Consider the following 16,927-nt stretch of genomic DNA (forward strand, 5'->3'; position numbering starts at 1 on the left):
AAAGGCATACCAGGCTGGAAAGGAAGACACGAAGCTGGCTCTGTGCACAAATGACACGATTGTCGGTATAGAAAAGCCCCAAGATTCTACCAAAAAACTTCCAGAACTGGGTAAGTGAGTTTAGTAAGGTCACTCATGACAGGGGCAACGCACAGAAAACAATCCCATTTCTGTATCATTAATACAGCGGGAGGCTGAGAATTTAAAAGACATCGTTTACAAGAGCTCTGAAACATTTAGGTATAAATCTAACAAAACGCAGAAACTTTATGCTGAAAAACGATAAGATGCTGATGCCAGCAATCAAGGAAAACCTACATGTGACACATACCGTGTTCATGGGTTGGAAAACTCAACATAGTAAAGATGTTTTTTCTCCTGAAATCGACCTGTAGATTTAGCATAATTCCAATTAAAGCCTTAGCAGGATAGTTTTCTACACGTAGACACATTAATTTTGAATTTTATATGGAAGGCAAAATAACTAGACCAGCTGAAACAGCGTTGAAAAAGAATAAAGTTGGATTTGGAGACATCCTGTGGAGTCACAGTAATGAAGATGCCGTGACGGTGGTGAAGGGTTAGGAGCAGATCGCTGATAGCGAGTCCCGACGGAGACATACCAGAGTGTGACTTAGTGGATCTGACAAAGGTGTAGACGGTCCCATGGGGTAGAGGCAGACTTTCCCACAAATGGTGTTGGGAGAATTGGACATTCACATGCCAAAAGAAGATCCTCAATGTGCTCTCACGTTTTGTTTAGAAGTTTACTCAAGGGGCGACCTGGGGGGCTTAGCGGGTGAAGCTTCTACCATCACTGGGGTCCTGATCCCAGGGTTCTGGGATCAAGCCCCGATTCAATCTCCCTGCTCAGCGGGGAGCCTGCTTTTCCCTCCTGTTTGTGCACTCTCTCTCTCAAATAAATAAATAAAATCTTAAAAAAAAAAAAAGTTTACTCAAAACAGAGTATAGATCTAACTGTAAATTTTCAACTGATAAAGCTGGTCTGTCCATACCGTGGCGTATCATTCAGCCACAACAAGGAACGAGGTGGTGACCCATGTGCCAGCGCTGGTGAACCTGGAAGACACCGTGCTGAGTGCGAGAAGCTAGATGCCGAAGGGTGTGTGTTGTGTAATTCCGTTTAGATGCCTAGAACCCTGGCAAGCCTAGAGAGACAGAAAATCGGTTGTGGTGGCCGGGGGCTGGGGTCTGGGGGAAGACGGACAGTGAATGCTGATGGCTGCAGGGTCTCTTTGCGGGCTGATGAAGGTGCCGTAGGGTTGCCCGGTGATGGCTGCACCCGTCCGTGAACAGAGGAGCCCGCCTTGGCGCGTCATGGCAGCGGATAAGCTGTAGCCCGAGAACGGTGTCTCGACAGCGGATGCGCACCTGCACACTCAAATACTCTCGGGCACGCGTGGGACACCCGTTTTACTGTTTCTTTCCCCCAGGCACCCGCTGTTTCCGTTATTAGCTTTGCTGTTTGAAAAATGCGAACAGTCCACGCAGGGCTCCGAAGGCACGACTTCCGCCAGCTTCGATGTGGATATCGAAAATTTTGTACGGAAGCAGGAGAAGGAAGGGAAGCCCTTCTTTTGTGAAGATCCGGAAACTGACAATTTAGTAAGTAAAAGAAATGTTTCATTCTTATTCTTTATTTATTCCAAATTTAAAATCTGTTCAGTGAACTCAAAACTTGTAATCCGGACTTCAGAATGTAGTTGTGCTAAAGGAGGGAATCCGGGAGTTGATGAACTACTTCCCGTATGTGTGACCTGGGTGTGACCCCACGTCTCCCAGCCTTTCCCAGTGACCTCTGTCGGGGGCTCAGAGGAGCTCGTCTGCGCCTGTGCCACCAGGGGGCTGGGGACTGAGGTCCCCCCCAGTATCGGTGAAGTCCCTTGGGGTCGGTGTGCTTGTGTGCATGCTTCTCAGGCAGCATACCTGTGTCTCTGTCCAGTTCTGGGCTCATCCCCGACCACGGACACATCCCTGTGCTCTGTCTGGAGGCTGGTAGTGAGTGGTGGCAGGTGGCTGTGTGCAGACTCGAGGCCCTTGCACACAGAGCAGGGCGGCCTGCACAGCGGGCTCCCACGCTCCTCACTGCTCGCCCCGGCCGTGCCGCCTTGGCTGGGTGCCCTCCTCCCCGGTCGGGTGCCCCACAGCCCATGCTGAAGGACGGGCAGACGTGGTCAGTGTCAGCGTCGCTTGTGCACCCCTCAGGGCAGTGGAGCACCAGTAGCCCGAGTCAGGGGCGCGCTCCTTCCCCGGGCTGCCATTAGAGCCTGCTAACCCCCAGCTCCAAACCGGGGTCAGGGCCCCCGTCCGCAGAAGAGCGTCTTTAGGAAATCTTTTCCTGAATAAATGTCGCGGGTCTGTGTGGGTTTTTAACTTCTCATCATGCATTCAACCTCCGTGAATTTTCCCGGGGCGCTGTCTGACCTGGAGCAGCCTCCAGGTACCTGCCCTTTTGGGGTGAGAATCAGAAGCTTGCTCGGCCTCTGAATCTGTCACACTGCACCACTGCGTGGCCGCGGGGACAGCCAGAGGAGGGGACCCAGGCTCTCCTGACCGCAGAGGGCCAAGCGGAGCTTGGCTGGTTCCTTCGGCAAGTGCACACGAGGTGTGAGACCAGGATCCCAGCAGGAGGGGCTGGGCTTTGGGCTGTGGAGTCACAGGCACGTGGTGCTCATTGGGACAGAGCGGAGTCTGCAGCTGTGGGGCGGGTTACCCCGAAACTTAGTGACTTAATAAAGTCACAGTAGAACTTTTAGATCTTAAAGGGCAGACGTCGTGCTAGGGCCAAAGTTCTCAGACTTCCCACCAGGAGCGCAGTCCATGAAAGGCAGAGTTGGTGAGTCGAGTTTTATCGAAAAAAAGAGCCACCTGTGCTGTGGGTGTGGATCCGACCCCACTGACGGAGGGACCGAGGGAGACACAGGAGGACAGGGAGGGTGAGGGCCTTGCTCTGTGGAACGGGGCAGTGCTGGGGCCGGGCCGAGGCTGGGCCGTCTCCCGGCGCTGGGACTCACCGAGGGCGGCAGGGGGACCATCCGTGTCCTCGCACAGCAGATGCAGCTGAGATGCCAGAGGCCCGCGGCGCTGGGGTGACTTGTCATTCCACATGTTTCAGACGTAATCCCCCTCTGTCGCTGGCCCTGCAGACGGCCGTGGCTCTGCGGCGCTCAGGCTGAGCCGAGAGAGGCTGTGTGCTGAGAATCCCAACTTCCCGGGATGCTGCCGTTTTCTTGTCTGAGGGTCTTTCATTTCCTCTGCTTCTAGATGGTAAAAGCAATCCAGGTTTTGCGTATCCATCTTCTTGAGCTGGAAAAGGTTAATGAACTGTGCAAAGACTTCTGCAGTCGATACATCGCTTGTCTAAAGACGAAAATGAACAGTGAGACTCTGCTCAGCGGAGAGCCCGGGAGCCCGTATTCCCCCGTCCAGTCCCAGGTACCTGTTTGGGTCCTGCTCTGCTTCGCGGTGACGGTAAGGTCCGCGGGGGCGATGGTGCCGCCTCCTGAGACCAGCAGCCCCGCCAGAGGGCCTGGGCTGTCACGGCCTTCCCGGGGCCAGGACAGCCCTCTGGGCTTCATGCGGTCGTGGACTGAGGCCTCCGTCTGCTCAGCGGAGCCTGGATCCCGGCTGCGGAGGACGGAGAACCAGTCCTCGCTTTCCTTCTTCTTTAAAATAAGGTTTTTATTATTTCTGGAAATTGTGGTAAAACACGCGGATCACAGAGTGTACCGTGACATTCAGCGTATTCACACTGTTGCTCAGTCGCTGTCACCAGCCGTCTCTGGAACTTTCCATCTTCTCAGACTGAAGCGCTGCCCCTGTGGAGTACTAACTCCCCACTCTTCCCTCCCCAGCTCCCACCTTTCTACTCTCTGTGAACCTGGTCCGTCCAGGTTCCCGACGCGAGCGGATCCCACCGCATTCGTCCTTTTGTGTCTGGCCCGCGCCACGGGCGTGACGTCCTCGAGGTGGGCGCACAGCGGAGCACCCTTACCCATGAGCCGTTTTCGTTCTGTGGCGCGTAGTGACATCGCGTCGTGCTCACGGTTCGCACCTTCCTGACGCCTGATGGTGTTGGCCGTCTTGCCTGAGCTTGTCTGCTGTCTGTCCGTCCAGCTCACATCTTTGCCCATCTTCTGATGGGATTTTCTGAAACTGTTGACTTCTCAGCACATTCTAGATACTAGTCTTTCATGAGCTAGATGGTTTGGGAAGGTTTTTCTCCCCGGTCTGTAGCTTAGCTTCTCATCCTCTTCTCGGGGTCTCTTGCGTTGTAAACATTTTAAATTTTGATCAAGTCCCATTTGTCAGCTTTTCTTTGATGAGCTGTGCTTTTGGTGGTAAGTCCAAGAACTCTGCCCGGCCCCAGGTCCCAGGGACTTTTCTCTAGGATTTTTTGTTTTGTTTTGTTTTGTTTTGTTTAAGATTTTATTTATTTATTTGACAGAGATCACAAGTAGGCAGAGAGGCAGGCGGGGGGAGGGGGTGGGAAGCAGGCTCCCTGCTGAGCAGAGAGCCCAATGCAGGGCTCGATCCCAGGACCCTGAGACCATGACCTGAGCTGAAGGCAGAGGCTTAACCCACTGAGCCACCCAGGTATCCTTTTGTTTCATTTTTTGGTTTCTCTTTTTTCCTGCATGTTTTATGTTTCACATTTAAATCCATAAGCCTTTTGGGTTAGCTTTGGTATGAAGTGTGAGGGTCTAGGTCGAGGTTCTTTGTTCTGCCTCTGGCCGCCCAGTGCTCCAGCACCATCTGCTCCGGTCCCTCCCTTGAAGTGCTTTTCCGACACTGGGGGCAGCCGGTCGGGTGTTTGTGTCCATCCGTCTCTGTTCTCTGTTCGGGTCCGCTGATCGGTGTGTGGACAGCAGCCGGTTGGGACGCTGGAGCTATCTAAGAAGCCTCACATGTCGGTAGACGGGTTCCTCCCACTGCAGTCTTCGTTTCCAAAGTGATTTTAGTTATTCTAGGTCACTTCCATAGAAGTTTTGGAATGATCTTGTCTGTATCAACAAAACAGTGCTGCTGAGGTTTAGGTAGGAATCGCATTCAGCCTGCTTATTGTTCCGGGGAGAAGCGAGGTCTTCCCCCCGTCCACTCCCCCGGCGCACAGACCGGCGCGTCTCTCTGTTCATTCGCTCCTCTGTCGTTTCTCAGTGGTGTTCTGTAGTCTCGTGCTGTAAGGCCCACACGTGTGTTTGTAGAATCACACCTAGGTGTTTCTTTTCTTCTTTTTTTTAAGCAGTTACAGGTGGTGTTACATTTTTAACTTCAGTGTCCCTGCTAATATTGAGAAATAGTTGATTTTGTATGTTTATCCTGCATCCTGCAACCTTGCGGAACTCCTGTCTTAGTTCTAGGAGGCCGTGTTCACAGCTTCCTGACGATGTCTCACCTGTGCAGTGATGCCAGCCATGGACAGGAACTGCTCTAGTCCTTTCTTCCAAGCTGTGCGCCCATTTCCTTGTCTTTCCTTACTGCGTTGGCAGGGATGCCTGGTGCGGTCTTGAATACCATTGGTGAAAGTGAACGTCCAGCCTTTTCCCCAGTCCTTAGAGAAAAACACTCTGTCTTTCACTATTAATTACAGTTTTAATGGCAGGTTTTCCTGGATGCTGTCCATCCGGTTGAAGAAGTTCCTCTCTATTCCTTTTTCTTCTAAGAGTTTCTGTTATGTTGCGTTTTGTCAAATGCGTTCCCTGTGTGAATCGATAGGGTTATGTGATTTTTTCCTCTTTCTACTTGAAAGTACTTGATTTGTTGCATACTGAGCTGGAATAAACTCCTCCTGGGCATGGCACGAAATTCTTTTCATGTAGCCTCCTGGGTTCTGTTGGCGAGTATGCTGTCAGGCGTTTGTGCCTGCTTCAAGGGATGCTGGTCTGTGGTTTTTGTTACGGTCTCTGTCCAGGTTTGGTACCAGGATAGTAGAGCTTTATAAAGTGAACGGAAGAGTATTATTCCCTCCTTTCCTGTTTTCTGGAAGTGACTACGTAGAATTGGTGTTACTACTTTACATGTCAGATAGAATTCTTCAGTGACAGTAGCTGGACCTGGAGATTTCTTTTTTGAGTTTTGAAGTTACGAACTCGGTGTCCTTCATGGTTGTAGGGCTGCTCAGATGGCCCGTGTCACACAAGCTCCCCTCTCAGACGGCAGAGGCTCGCGTGGCAAGTGGCTGCGGCCCGTCTCGCCTGCTGCCGTGTGTAGGGTGTGCGATGCCCTCTGTGTCCTTCCTGGTCTTGGTGATAGGTCATCTCCCTTTGTTTTCCCCGAGTCTTGTAGACGTGATCCATATACTGGTCGTGCGGAGAACCAGCTCTGCTTTCGTCGCTCTCTGGTTCTCTGGTTTCAGCTTCGCAGACTTCGCTCTGATCTCTTCCAGTCCTCTCTTCTGCTTGCTCTGGTTTCCTTTTGTTCCTCCGTGTTTCGCTTCTTGAAGGTGGGAGCTTGGATTATTGATTGGGATGAAGTCACTTTTTTCTAACCAAGTTGACACGGCAGCCTGCAGAGTAATTGTCTCTGCACGATTGCCACCAGCGCTGCTCCGCTGCCCAGGTACCCGGGTGCCCGCCGGGTGCCGGGCCCCATGCCCGGACGGCAGGTGCACAGCTTCCTCCCCTTGCAGCCGCCAACCCGGCCGTCACGGTGAACGGGTAGATGAGCCCGTGAGTACCCGACTTCAGATGGTGGGATCTGGGTGTGGTGTTCGGGCCGTTTTCGTGGAACCTGCTGCAGGCCAGGCCCAGACCAAGCCCTCCACAAGCAGGAACACCAGGAGGCTCACCTCTTTGGTGATGAGTCACATGATGACAAGCTGAAACATAACCTTTTGAAAGCCAGATTGAAACCAGTATCTCAGAACTATCGTATGTGATGCCGGGGCAGCCTTGGATCTCCTGGTTTGCAGATGCGGATGCGGAAGGAGGCCTTTCTGTTTTCCTCCAACCTCTCACTGTGTGCCTCTGACTTACAGCAGATTCAAAGCGCCATCTCAGGCACTCTCAGCCCCCAGGGAATCGTGGTGCCGGCGTCTGCGCTGCAACAGGGGAACGTCACCATGGCGACGGTGGCAGGTATGCTGGCGAGAAAGGGCCGCTCTTGTCTTGAGCGCTTGTGGAGAAGGCCTTCCTGTTAGAACGGAGAAGTGCGTCAGCATAATTTCTAATCAATGCCAGTTCCTGAGACAGGAGTGGCAACATCTAGAGCCCTTAGAATTGAATGCGCCTTCCTTGTTTAAATTCCCAGTAACAAACAGTAGATGCAAGGTTTTATTATTTATTTATTTATTAAAAGATTTTATTTATTTATTAGAGAGAGAGAGGGAGAGAGAGCAAACACAGGCAGACAGAATGGCAGGCAGAGGCAGAGGAAGAAGCAGGCTCCATACCAAGCAAGGAGCCCGATGTGGGACTCGATCCCAGGACGCTGGGATCATGACCTGAGCCGAAGGCAGCTGCTTAACCCACTGAGCCCCCCAGGCGTCCCGAGAAGAAAGGTTTTATATAGGAGTGGACGACATATAGCAGAACCCGCTGTGGTTTGCAGGTGACGTCGTTGTTCCCTGGGCTCTTGGCAGCACCTGGACAAGCTTAGGTGGTGTCGTTAATACTTGACAAACAAGAGTTCATTCTTGGTATTACTTGTATAGTGAAACCCACCGCGGGAGGGGACGAGCGCTGCGGTCCCCTGGTGCATGTCGAACATCGCAAATACAACATCGTCGTGAGAATGGACTGGGGCGTGTAAGGAGGGAAAAATTTACACCGAAAAGCCCCGTGTGATAGTGTGCAGGGAAACCCCCGCAGGAAGATGTATGCATATTTGATCAAAAAAGACGATAAAAAATATTTCACACCATCACTGGGTCCTTCAGTACTGGTAACTGTGGGGAGAGGAGGAAATAGAGGCCGACAAAGAGGGAACCCCAGAATCCAGGGACGCCCTTGTGCCCTGTGCGGTGGACACCTTGCCGCCTGCCCCACACTGTGCACCCCACACTGTGCCCGCGCCCCAGAACACTGCCCTGCCCTCGCAACTGTTCTGCCCCGGCCCCTGGACACTGCCGCGCTCCGCTGCGCGATACCTCCTGCCCAGGGCCCACACACCCCACAGTACCATGTCCCCCCTCGGTGCCCCTCCCCTTCCCAGAGCCAGGCCTCACTATAGATGCGGGGACACTTTGTCCGGGGACGTTGTTTCAATAATTTGCAGTGACGGGTCCGCCAGCAAAGTACTGATCACTTGAAATAGTTTAAAAACCGCATCAGACTGCAGGTTTTATTCCTTCCATACGCACGTTGAGTATATCGAGAATATGGTTTTAAATCCTTGAGACTTAAGAGTCTTTTAATGTCTTCCTTCTTGAGGTGGCACCGTGTACCAGCCCGTCACAGTCGTCACTCCTCAAGGCCAAGTAGTGACACAAGCGCTGTCGCCTGGCACGATCAGGATCCAGAACTCACAGGTGCGTGTGTCATTCCCGCGGGCGGGGTTGGGGCTGAGGGGCGCCACGTGGGGCACAGTGGGTCCCGGCGGGAGCTGTCCTCGGCCTGAAGACCACGGTCTCGGCCAGCTTTCCCGTCGCCGTCTGCAGGTCACCTTGATGTCAGCGCGTCGTCTCTCGTCTACCCTTCATCTGTGTCATTGTAAAAAAGTCTCCAAGTTCAGAAAGTCTAAGAAAGCCAGAAAAAAGTCAGCCCTGACCCCTTTCCCTCAGCAGCCACTGTCGTCCAGCTGAACGGTGGACTGTGTAGCTGTCCCTGGCTCAGGAGATTCGAGGCCGTGTGGACGGGCTCTTCCCGCCCCAGGTCAGCCGACCGAGACCCCGCAGACCATGGCCAGGCCCCTTCTCGGGGCACCTGCTGGGCCAGAGCGCTGCTTCAGGCCAGTCCTGGGGGTGGCGGGGCACTTCCTCAAAGCCCTCCCACAGCCTGTGGGAAAGCCAAGCCCGGGCTGCCCCTTCCCCGCTCCCCATGGCCCAGTGGAGGCCCTGCCCAAAGAGGAGGCCGGTGGGCTTGTCCTGCCCTTGGCTGCCCGCCTCGAGGGGAGCCCTGGCTTCAAGAGCTCGGGAAGGAGCTTCGTGGGCGGAAGCCGCAGGTGGACGAGCCGTTCTATCTGTGCCTGTGCGGGAAGAGGGGCTCGGGCTTAGCCCTGCGCCCGCCGCCGTCGGTCCTGGGCACTCACGCACCCTCGTTAGCCACGTTTAGCTGGGTGTAAGTCAGACAGTCGTGTTTCTCTTACCCGCTCACATTTAGGAATACAGATTCTGCTAGTTCTTTGTCTTTGGCCTGCACAGGGGTTTCCCACAGCCTCTGGGCGGCCTGGAGGCCCAGCTCCGGAGATGCTGGTCTCCCTCGAGCCACAGCAGAGGCCACAAGGCCTGAGGGGGTGGTGGTGCACGGGCTGGCGCTGCCAGTCCAGGGCTTACTGCCTCTTGCTGCCTGGACAGAGTTGAGCTGGGGCTTGTCATCTGGGCACATGGGGTCTCACCAGGCCCCACCGTGGGTAGAGGAGGAGCCGGACTCCGCCGGCCTCGTCCCTAGATCCCTGGCCAGCCCGCTGTGCCTGGAGCTCCCCATTCAGCAGGGCGGAGAGCGTGAGCGCCTCCTGCTACCACAGGGAGCTGCTTTTAGAGAGACACACTTCAGAGTGAGGTGCCTTCCTTGTGTGGCTTAAGAAGAAAGTTCTCCGGGGCGCCTGGTGGCTCAGTCAGTTAAGCCTCTGACTCTTGATTTTGGCTCAGGCCTCGGTCTCAGTCCATGTTGGGCTGCACACTCAACGGGGGTCTGTGTAGGATTCTCTCTCCGCCCTCCGCCCTCCCTGCCACGCGCTCACTTGCTCAGATTCGTAAATCCGTCTTTAAGGAATAAAAAGGAGAAAGTTTTCTACTTGCCTGAATTTTCTTACAGACGGAGAGGACTAGTTTAGCAGGGGACACACAGAGCTTGTGTTTCAGTAAAACCCCTTTGGATGCACGTGACCCTCCCCAGCACTGCTGGGCAGACAGAGGGACACAGCTCCCCTCCCTGTGGCCCGTGGGCTGTCTCTGCCCCGGCGCTCCGTGGCTCCAGCCCACCGTGTGTCTGTCCCCTCCCCGTAACGCTCCTGCCGAGTCTGGCTTCTAGGGCGGCAGGGCCAGGAAGCGGGAGACACGAGCTACCTCGGGTTTGCAGCAGAAGCGCAAACAGATTGCCGGGGGGGCCCAGGGTGCGGGTTTCTTTGAGTACGAGCTGTGCGTGGTCCGTGGGTTTTTGTTGTAGCTCTTTGGGCTGCTCTGGCTCTGTTCTTCCCTTTTTCTTTTCTTTGCGGGGGGCTGGTTCTTACTGGGCTTCAGGTTATTGGGGAGAGTAACTGAACCAGTGACATGGTCTGTTTTAGTGTCAGAAACCATCAGGGTTGGTTTTATTGGGAAGACCGCTGTCCGTCCCAGGTCACGCCGTCACTCTGGCCAGCACCGTCCACGGCAGCAGTGTGGTGGCAGTCCCTCCCGGGCCGTCCCCGGCCTGCCCTGTCCTGCACTGTGTCTGGGTGCATCGTGGGTGCACACGGGGCAGATAGTAACCCTGCCCCTCCCCCCCAGAAGAGAATTGGCCACGGGGGCCCCATTCTGACCTAGAGCCCGTCAGGAGGGGCAGGGTTTGGCGTCTTCCTGGGGCATCTCTGTAGGAAGCTGTTTCTGCTTCTCAGAACAAGTTTTCGGGAGAAGAGAGGCGGCTGGGCATTTCCCTGACGCCCACCCGGGACACTCTCGCTTTATGACTGTCATTTACGTGTTTTAGGTTTTTGCTGTTTGGCCCGTGACAAGGTTTTCTGTCTCTGTTTAACTCTTATTTTGCCCTTTTTTTTTTTTTTTAAAGAAGATTTTATCTATTTATTTGACAGAGACAATGAGAGAGGGGACACGAGCCTGGGGAGTGGGCGAGGGAGAAGCAGACCCCCCGCTGAGCAGAGAGCCCGATGCGGGGCTCGATCCCAGGACCCCGGGATCATGACCTGAGCCAAAGGCAGAGGCTTAACAACGGAGCCCCCCAGGTGCCCCTTATTGGGCTTTTTTATATCCAGTTGTGTGTCCGGCTCATCGGGCAGCGTGCTAAGAGGCTTGGAGCAAACCGCCACCTCTCCTGCCCTGTTCCTTCCTCTCCGCTCGGGCAGCTGCTTTCCGATCCTGCGGCTTTCCTCCCGTTTCGAACTGAAAATCCTCCCTCCTGACTCACCCCCGAAGCACCCGGATTGGATTCTCTGTCTGCGGTCGGGCCTGTGCTCCGCATCCCACCCGATGACCCCCACCCCGGGCTTGCCGCCCCCGCCCTGTCGGCGCTTCTCACCGCACAGCCGCACTGTCGTCAGCACGAGCCTCACCTGGTCTCTGAGCCGAGTGTGTAGCCGAGATCGCAGGGCTTCTCTGGTTCTCGTGTTTCTGGCTGAGTCACAAGCACTTTACTGTCGCCCCTGGCCTGGCTCTCCTGGTGCCGTGGCCCACAGCTGGCTGAGCCTCGGGCGCCCCGCCGGCCGGAAGGCACGTGGGTGTCACTTGCCCCCAGAAGCTCTAGTCCTCCTCTTTTCGGGGCTCTTCTCCGTCCAGGCTGGGCACAGGGCGTGTTCTTGAACTTCCCTTTGACGCTGCCTTGAGGAGTCCCTTCTCCTAGAGCCTCGGTCCTCTCCTTTCTCGGCTTCACCGCCTTCTTGGAGAGCTCCCAGGGGAGATGCGCGTGGGAACTACGTTTTGTTGCGACGTGGTGAACCTGAAGATGACTTTATTCTGGTCTCGTACTCAACGCAGTCCGCTTACAAGTAGGGTTTCCGGATAAAATCGTAGGTGGGGGCGGGGAGCACAGTGTCGGGGGCTCCAGCCACCGCGTTGCAGTGGGAGGAGGTCCCGCCGCTGCTTTCCCGTCTGCTGTGTTCTCTGCTCTCAGATGCCCCTTCTCGGAGCTACTGCCGAGCCCCGGCAGACCTCAGGTCCGTGGGTGCGGGTGGGTGGGTGGTCCTCTCCCGGACGTCTCGGGGACATCCCCGCCCCCAGCCCGAGCCCCGTAGACCTTCTGAGCCGAATCTCTGCATTTTGGTGTCATTTCGTATTTGCCTTTCCGTCGACCTTCTGAGCAGGCTCCTTCTGCGCCCCGCTCCGTGCGGGCTGGGTTTCCTAGATGCCTCCGTGCCCGCTGCGCGCCTTCCAAAGTAGCCCCCATTTTGGCTTCGCGGGCCGCCGGGTTGTCTTTAGCGTCCGCCTTCTCTCTCCTCTGCATCTCCGCGCTTACGCGGGAGCCTGCGGTTTGTGGCGGTGGCCTTCCGGTGTCTGGGGACAGTTGGCTGTCCTCAGGACTGTCCCCACGAGCTGCCAGAAGCCGCTGGGTGCGTGGCCGGGGTAGTGCACGGGCTGGCCTCCAGAGGCTTCCTCTAGAGAAGGGCTCTCGGACTTCTTGCCGGCGTAGGCCTGCTTGCAAGGGCGGGGGTGGGCCGGGGTCTCCCATTCTGCGTGTAGAGTCCCCTCACCCCCTTTCTGGCCTTGCCCCTCCCACTGTGCAGCTGTGTCCTGTGTGTCCCTGGTCTCCTGCGGGGCCGGTCGGTCATCTGCAGAGAAGGATGGGCGGGGGCTCTCGCTATGGAAACGCACTTCCAGCCGCTGGCCTGGGCCCTTAAACCCCCCACTTATTCTGTCCCCGGCTTTGCTGGAGCCCAGCAGGGCCAGCGGCCGCTCCACGCAGAAACCCCGTGGCCTGCCTTCCTCACAGCCTCGTTAGCACTCGGGCCCCTGAGGCGCATCTGTGAGGCGAGGCGCGCGGGCGGCTGTCATCTCACACGTTGGCTTTAACCCCGCGCAAAACAAGCAACGCTGAGCGTGTGTGGAATTTTGCGAAGAACATCGTCTGTTAATTGAAACAAATAAGGCAGGTGAGCTGAAGTTTGGCCCCGGGGCTCTGAAGCTCGTATTCCAAGTTCATGTCCTGTTCCTTCTCCCGTGCGCACAAACACGAGCGTGGAGGGGTGCTTGATGCCGGCCGCCTTCAGTCCTTTGACAAAGAAGCACATTTCAAAAAACACTTATGCCCTTCATGATAGTCTTGATTTTCGAGACGCTTTAGATACAGCTAGTGTCTCTGTGCTTCTGTAAGTCATAACTGGTGTCCGTTTCCGTGTCACTGTTGAGGCTTTTAAAGAGCGTATCTTTTCCAAGCTCTGCGCAGCCCGAGGATGTACAGACGATACAGTGACCGCCTCAAAACCACGTTCCAAGCGCTCACAGCTGTGTCTGTGGATAGTCACGCTGAAGCTCACCTTCTTCCTTACCAAGTCTGGTTCCTACGCTAGGTTCTGAATTCATGCGTGCACAGTGTCCCCGAGCATCTGTGCCGAGGGCCTGGGGAGCGCGGGGGCTTTTCTTCCTCACCAGGGTCGTGAGCGCTGCCGTCTGCACAGGCAGGCCGGACGTGAGCTGTGGCACCTGCGGCCCGCGAGGCTGACCCATTGACGCCTTCTTCCGTTGGGGCGAAAGACACGCGAAAGACATGAGAAGTGCTATGCGTGCTGGAATGGGCAGAATGTGCCCACACTGTCCTCGGAGCTGAGGGAGGCCGTGCCCAGCGCGGGCACCATGGCCCCTGTGCCCTGTGCCCACACTGTGTGCGCGGCTGTGTCTCCCCTCTGCTCAGCCCACGCGGCCGCCTTTCGCTGGCTGCCCTTTTGCCTTCCTGCCCGTTTCTACTGATCGCCTGGGATCCTCGGCTAGGGGAGTGGGTGTTGTTACGTGTTGTCACGTCTGTGACTAGAGGGCACGAGGTGAAAACATGTGGTGGGACAAGGGCCATGGGACGCACGTGTCTGCCGGTCAGTGGCTCCGAGGCCCTCTGGGCTCGGCTCTCACCTGCTGGGTGGGGGCTGCTGCCTGGGAGACAGCGGGGTCCGTAGTGAGACTGCGGAGGGCGCCGCCCCCACAGGTGAGCTCGTGGGGCCCAGCCCACCCCCTCTGAGGTCGGCACGTTGTTTATCCATAAGACCTTTGGGTATTTTGTCCATCTGAAGTCGCGAGCCACTTGCGTATGTCGTGATTTTCTGTGCTTTCTAACGTTATTTTTCCATTGTTTAAAAGCTTCAGTTGCAGTTAAACCAAGATCTGAGCATCTTGCATCAAGATGATGGCTCCTCTAAGAATAAACGGGGTGTTCTGCCGAAGCATGCCACCAACGTGATGCGATCGTGGCTCTTCCAGCACATAGGGGTGAGAGCGCGGGGACCCCGGCAGCAGCGCCCTGGGCGCTTCCCCTCCACTTCCACTCTGCGGAGAGCACACTGTGCGTTGGGCCTGGCTGTCCTGGCTGACTGTGTCAGTGTTGGGGGGGACGTGGGACAGAGGAGGGTGACCACACTCTGGGGGCTCTGCCTCAGGGGCTTAGTCGGGAGGGCCCCGCTGCCAACCAGGGAGTCCTCTCCACTCCTGCTAATCACCTCCGTGCCGCGAAGGGTGACCCAGTGAGCTGAGGTTCGAGAAGTGGGCAGAGAGAAGAGTTTGGGCAAAACCTGGAAAAACAGTGACATCTTAGATATTGGATTTGAGCAGAGGGTGTGGTAAGGTCAAAGACTGAGCTGTGGACAGAGGGGCCGGCACACGAGCTTGTTGAACTTGAGATTGCGTCTGGCCCCGCAGACAGACCGGGCGCACACACGTTGTGTCTGCGCACCTGTTCGCTCCCCCGGGTCGCGACCACACCTTCTCTGCGGGGGTGTCCCGACTAAGCAAGCACATGCTCGCTCGCCCATTTACTGGGCAAGACGTGCTTCTCACGAGTTGAGACCCTCAGGCCTCATGCTGCTGCTGAACTTCGGGGACGCATGTGACCCTGAGCAGCCTGGGGGACCACCCGGTCTGGTGACCAGGGTCAGGAAGGGCCAGATCGGCTTTTAGGGGAGTGTGCAGTGAGACTGAGGCAGGAAAGTGGCCACTGCCTGTCCTGTCCAGGCGGACAGAGAAGCCTGCAGGGGCGTGTGGGCACAGATGCAGTGGCCTTTCTGTACCCGGAGGGTCGGAAGGTTGTTGGGTCCATGGTCAAAGGAGCGAGACTGATACAAAGTGAAGGTCCAGCAAAGCTTTATTTCGTGCAAGCATCGAGAATCAAACTGACCGGCCAGGGCCGTCTCTTACAAAGAGGCGACCCCTCCCAGCCTCACAGACTAACTTTTATAGAGCAGAGGCCCTGTGGTCGAGCCTGGCCACACACAGGTGGCCGATTGAATTACAGTTCACCCATAGTAGCTATTTGAACTAGCCTACCACTCTGGTCAGAATTGGTGCCCAAAAGGCAGGGCCCACATTCTCGGGTGGTAAGGGAGGTGCTTTCCTGATGGGATGTCTCCACCTGGCTTGACTCAGTCTTGTCTTCTGGGCTCTGTCACCTCCCCCTGACCTGACACGTCCTGCTATCTGGGCTCTGTTATCAGGGGCTGGTCAGTCGTATTTTACTGGTTTCCCAGACTTGTTTCTATGGACGTTCCTCTTGCGGGGGGCAGGGTCGATCTAAGTTTACTGCATAAACAACAGAATGGCTCGCTCTGGCTAAGTAGGCCCTTACAAAGGTCAGGAGGCCCAGCGGGGGCCGCCCGGCAGCCACGGGAGCCAGCTCTGTGGCCGGTGCTCGCCTTCCTCCGCAGCCCCGGCCGCCTGCTGCTCCCGACTGCCGCGCAGTGTCGGCAGCTCTGCCCCTTGGCCTCCCTGGCCCCCGCTCGTGTCTCTGGTTGCCACCTGCTCCCTCCGCAGCCCGCCCCGCTCGTCTGCAGCCCGTTGCCCCGTGGCTGTCAGCGGGGAGTCCTGGTGCCCCCCTCCGCACCCACCCCAGGGCCGGCCGGTTGCCTGAGCCCCGGGCCTCCATGTGTTCCCAGTGCCGGTCTCCGTCCTCGCCCTGACTCACGCCGGGCTGGCACCAGTCTCTGTCACCCTCTGCCTTCCGGGCATCAGCCTGTGTCACTGCCGACCAGCACCCCCTTCTCTCTCACTGATGCCAGGCTCCTTCCCCGAGAGATAGCAGTCGGAGGAGCCGCCGACTCCAGACGTGGAACGGGCACGGGATGTCACTGAGCAGTTTTGGGGTGGGGACAGGACCTCTCTTCCTTTCCCTGGGGGGGAAGGCCCTCAGGGAGCCCAGGCCAGCTCGCCTGGGGCGCTAGGACCCCCCGCTTCTCTCCTCTCCCGCTCTGCCGAGCCGTCCCTGTGTGCGGGCCACGGCAGCACGGGTCTGGGGACGACAGTGCCGTCTCTGAGTGGTGCGGCCGCACCTGGACAGTTGTCCTAAAAGGAAAAGGTGTTATGGGTACAGTGGTTCAGCGACGTTCGTCCTACTGGTGGGACGACTCGGTTTGTGGTTTCGGGCCCATCTGTTTGCTGGGAAGTTACACAGCTAGTTCCCGTGGGACACGAGGGCTGGGGCGCCCGGCAGACCCAGGCAGAGGGGGGCGAATGAGACAGCAGGGTCCCCCAGCCCTGTCCCCCCGGGAGAGTGCCACCGTGTAGCGTGTCTGCGCTCTAGGAGCACAGACGGTGTCCTTGAATGTTTTCATGATTCCTAGAACAATAAACTCTCCTCACAGGTTGATGTAAAATGTTCCCCTTTGTCCCCCCTTATGAGGCATTTTCTGCCTCTTCTGGCCCTGGTTTCTTCGGAACACAGCCCTCTCGGCAGCCTCCCTGGCCTGGGGCGACGGTGGTTCTCCCACACAGCAGGGTTGGTCCTGCTTAGTGCACTTGGCTTTCCTGCCCCCTTTGCTCTCACGGGCTCCTCACCGGCCGGCGCGGCGCTCCCATCCCCGCACGCTCCGCCCCAGGGCCCCGTGCGGTCGCCGCCTGTCCGAGGGAACAGACACCGCTGGGGAGGCCGCTCTGGCCCGAACCGTGGTCCCTGTGGTCCTGGTCATGTGA

General features: G+C 56.8%; 1 protein-coding gene across 4 annotated transcripts in view; it reads left to right on the forward strand.

The window, feature by feature from the left end:
• The window catches only part of PKNOX1 (PBX/knotted 1 homeobox 1), a 62,474-nt gene that overhangs the window by 35,610 nt on the left and 9,937 nt on the right, over nt 1–16,927 (forward strand). For 3 of the 4 annotated variants that reach the window (XM_059392430.1, XM_059392431.1, XM_059392432.1), the window contains 5 exons: nt 1,455–1,626; nt 3,286–3,456; nt 6,998–7,097; nt 8,391–8,488; nt 14,111–14,239. In XM_059392430.1, the coding sequence (XP_059248413.1) occupies nt 1,455–1,626; nt 3,286–3,456; nt 6,998–7,097; nt 8,391–8,488; nt 14,111–14,239 (670 nt within the window). The remainder of the gene's footprint in view (nt 1–1,454; nt 1,627–3,285; nt 3,457–6,997; nt 7,098–8,390; nt 8,489–14,110; nt 14,240–16,927) is intronic. The other variant, XM_059392433.1, reaches the window with a different exon arrangement.

The sequence above is a fragment of the Mustela nigripes genome, chromosome 2 (genome assembly GCF_022355385.1).
Source record: "Mustela nigripes isolate SB6536 chromosome 2, MUSNIG.SB6536, whole genome shotgun sequence".
Classification (NCBI taxonomy): Eukaryota; Metazoa; Chordata; class Mammalia; order Carnivora; family Mustelidae; genus Mustela; species Mustela nigripes.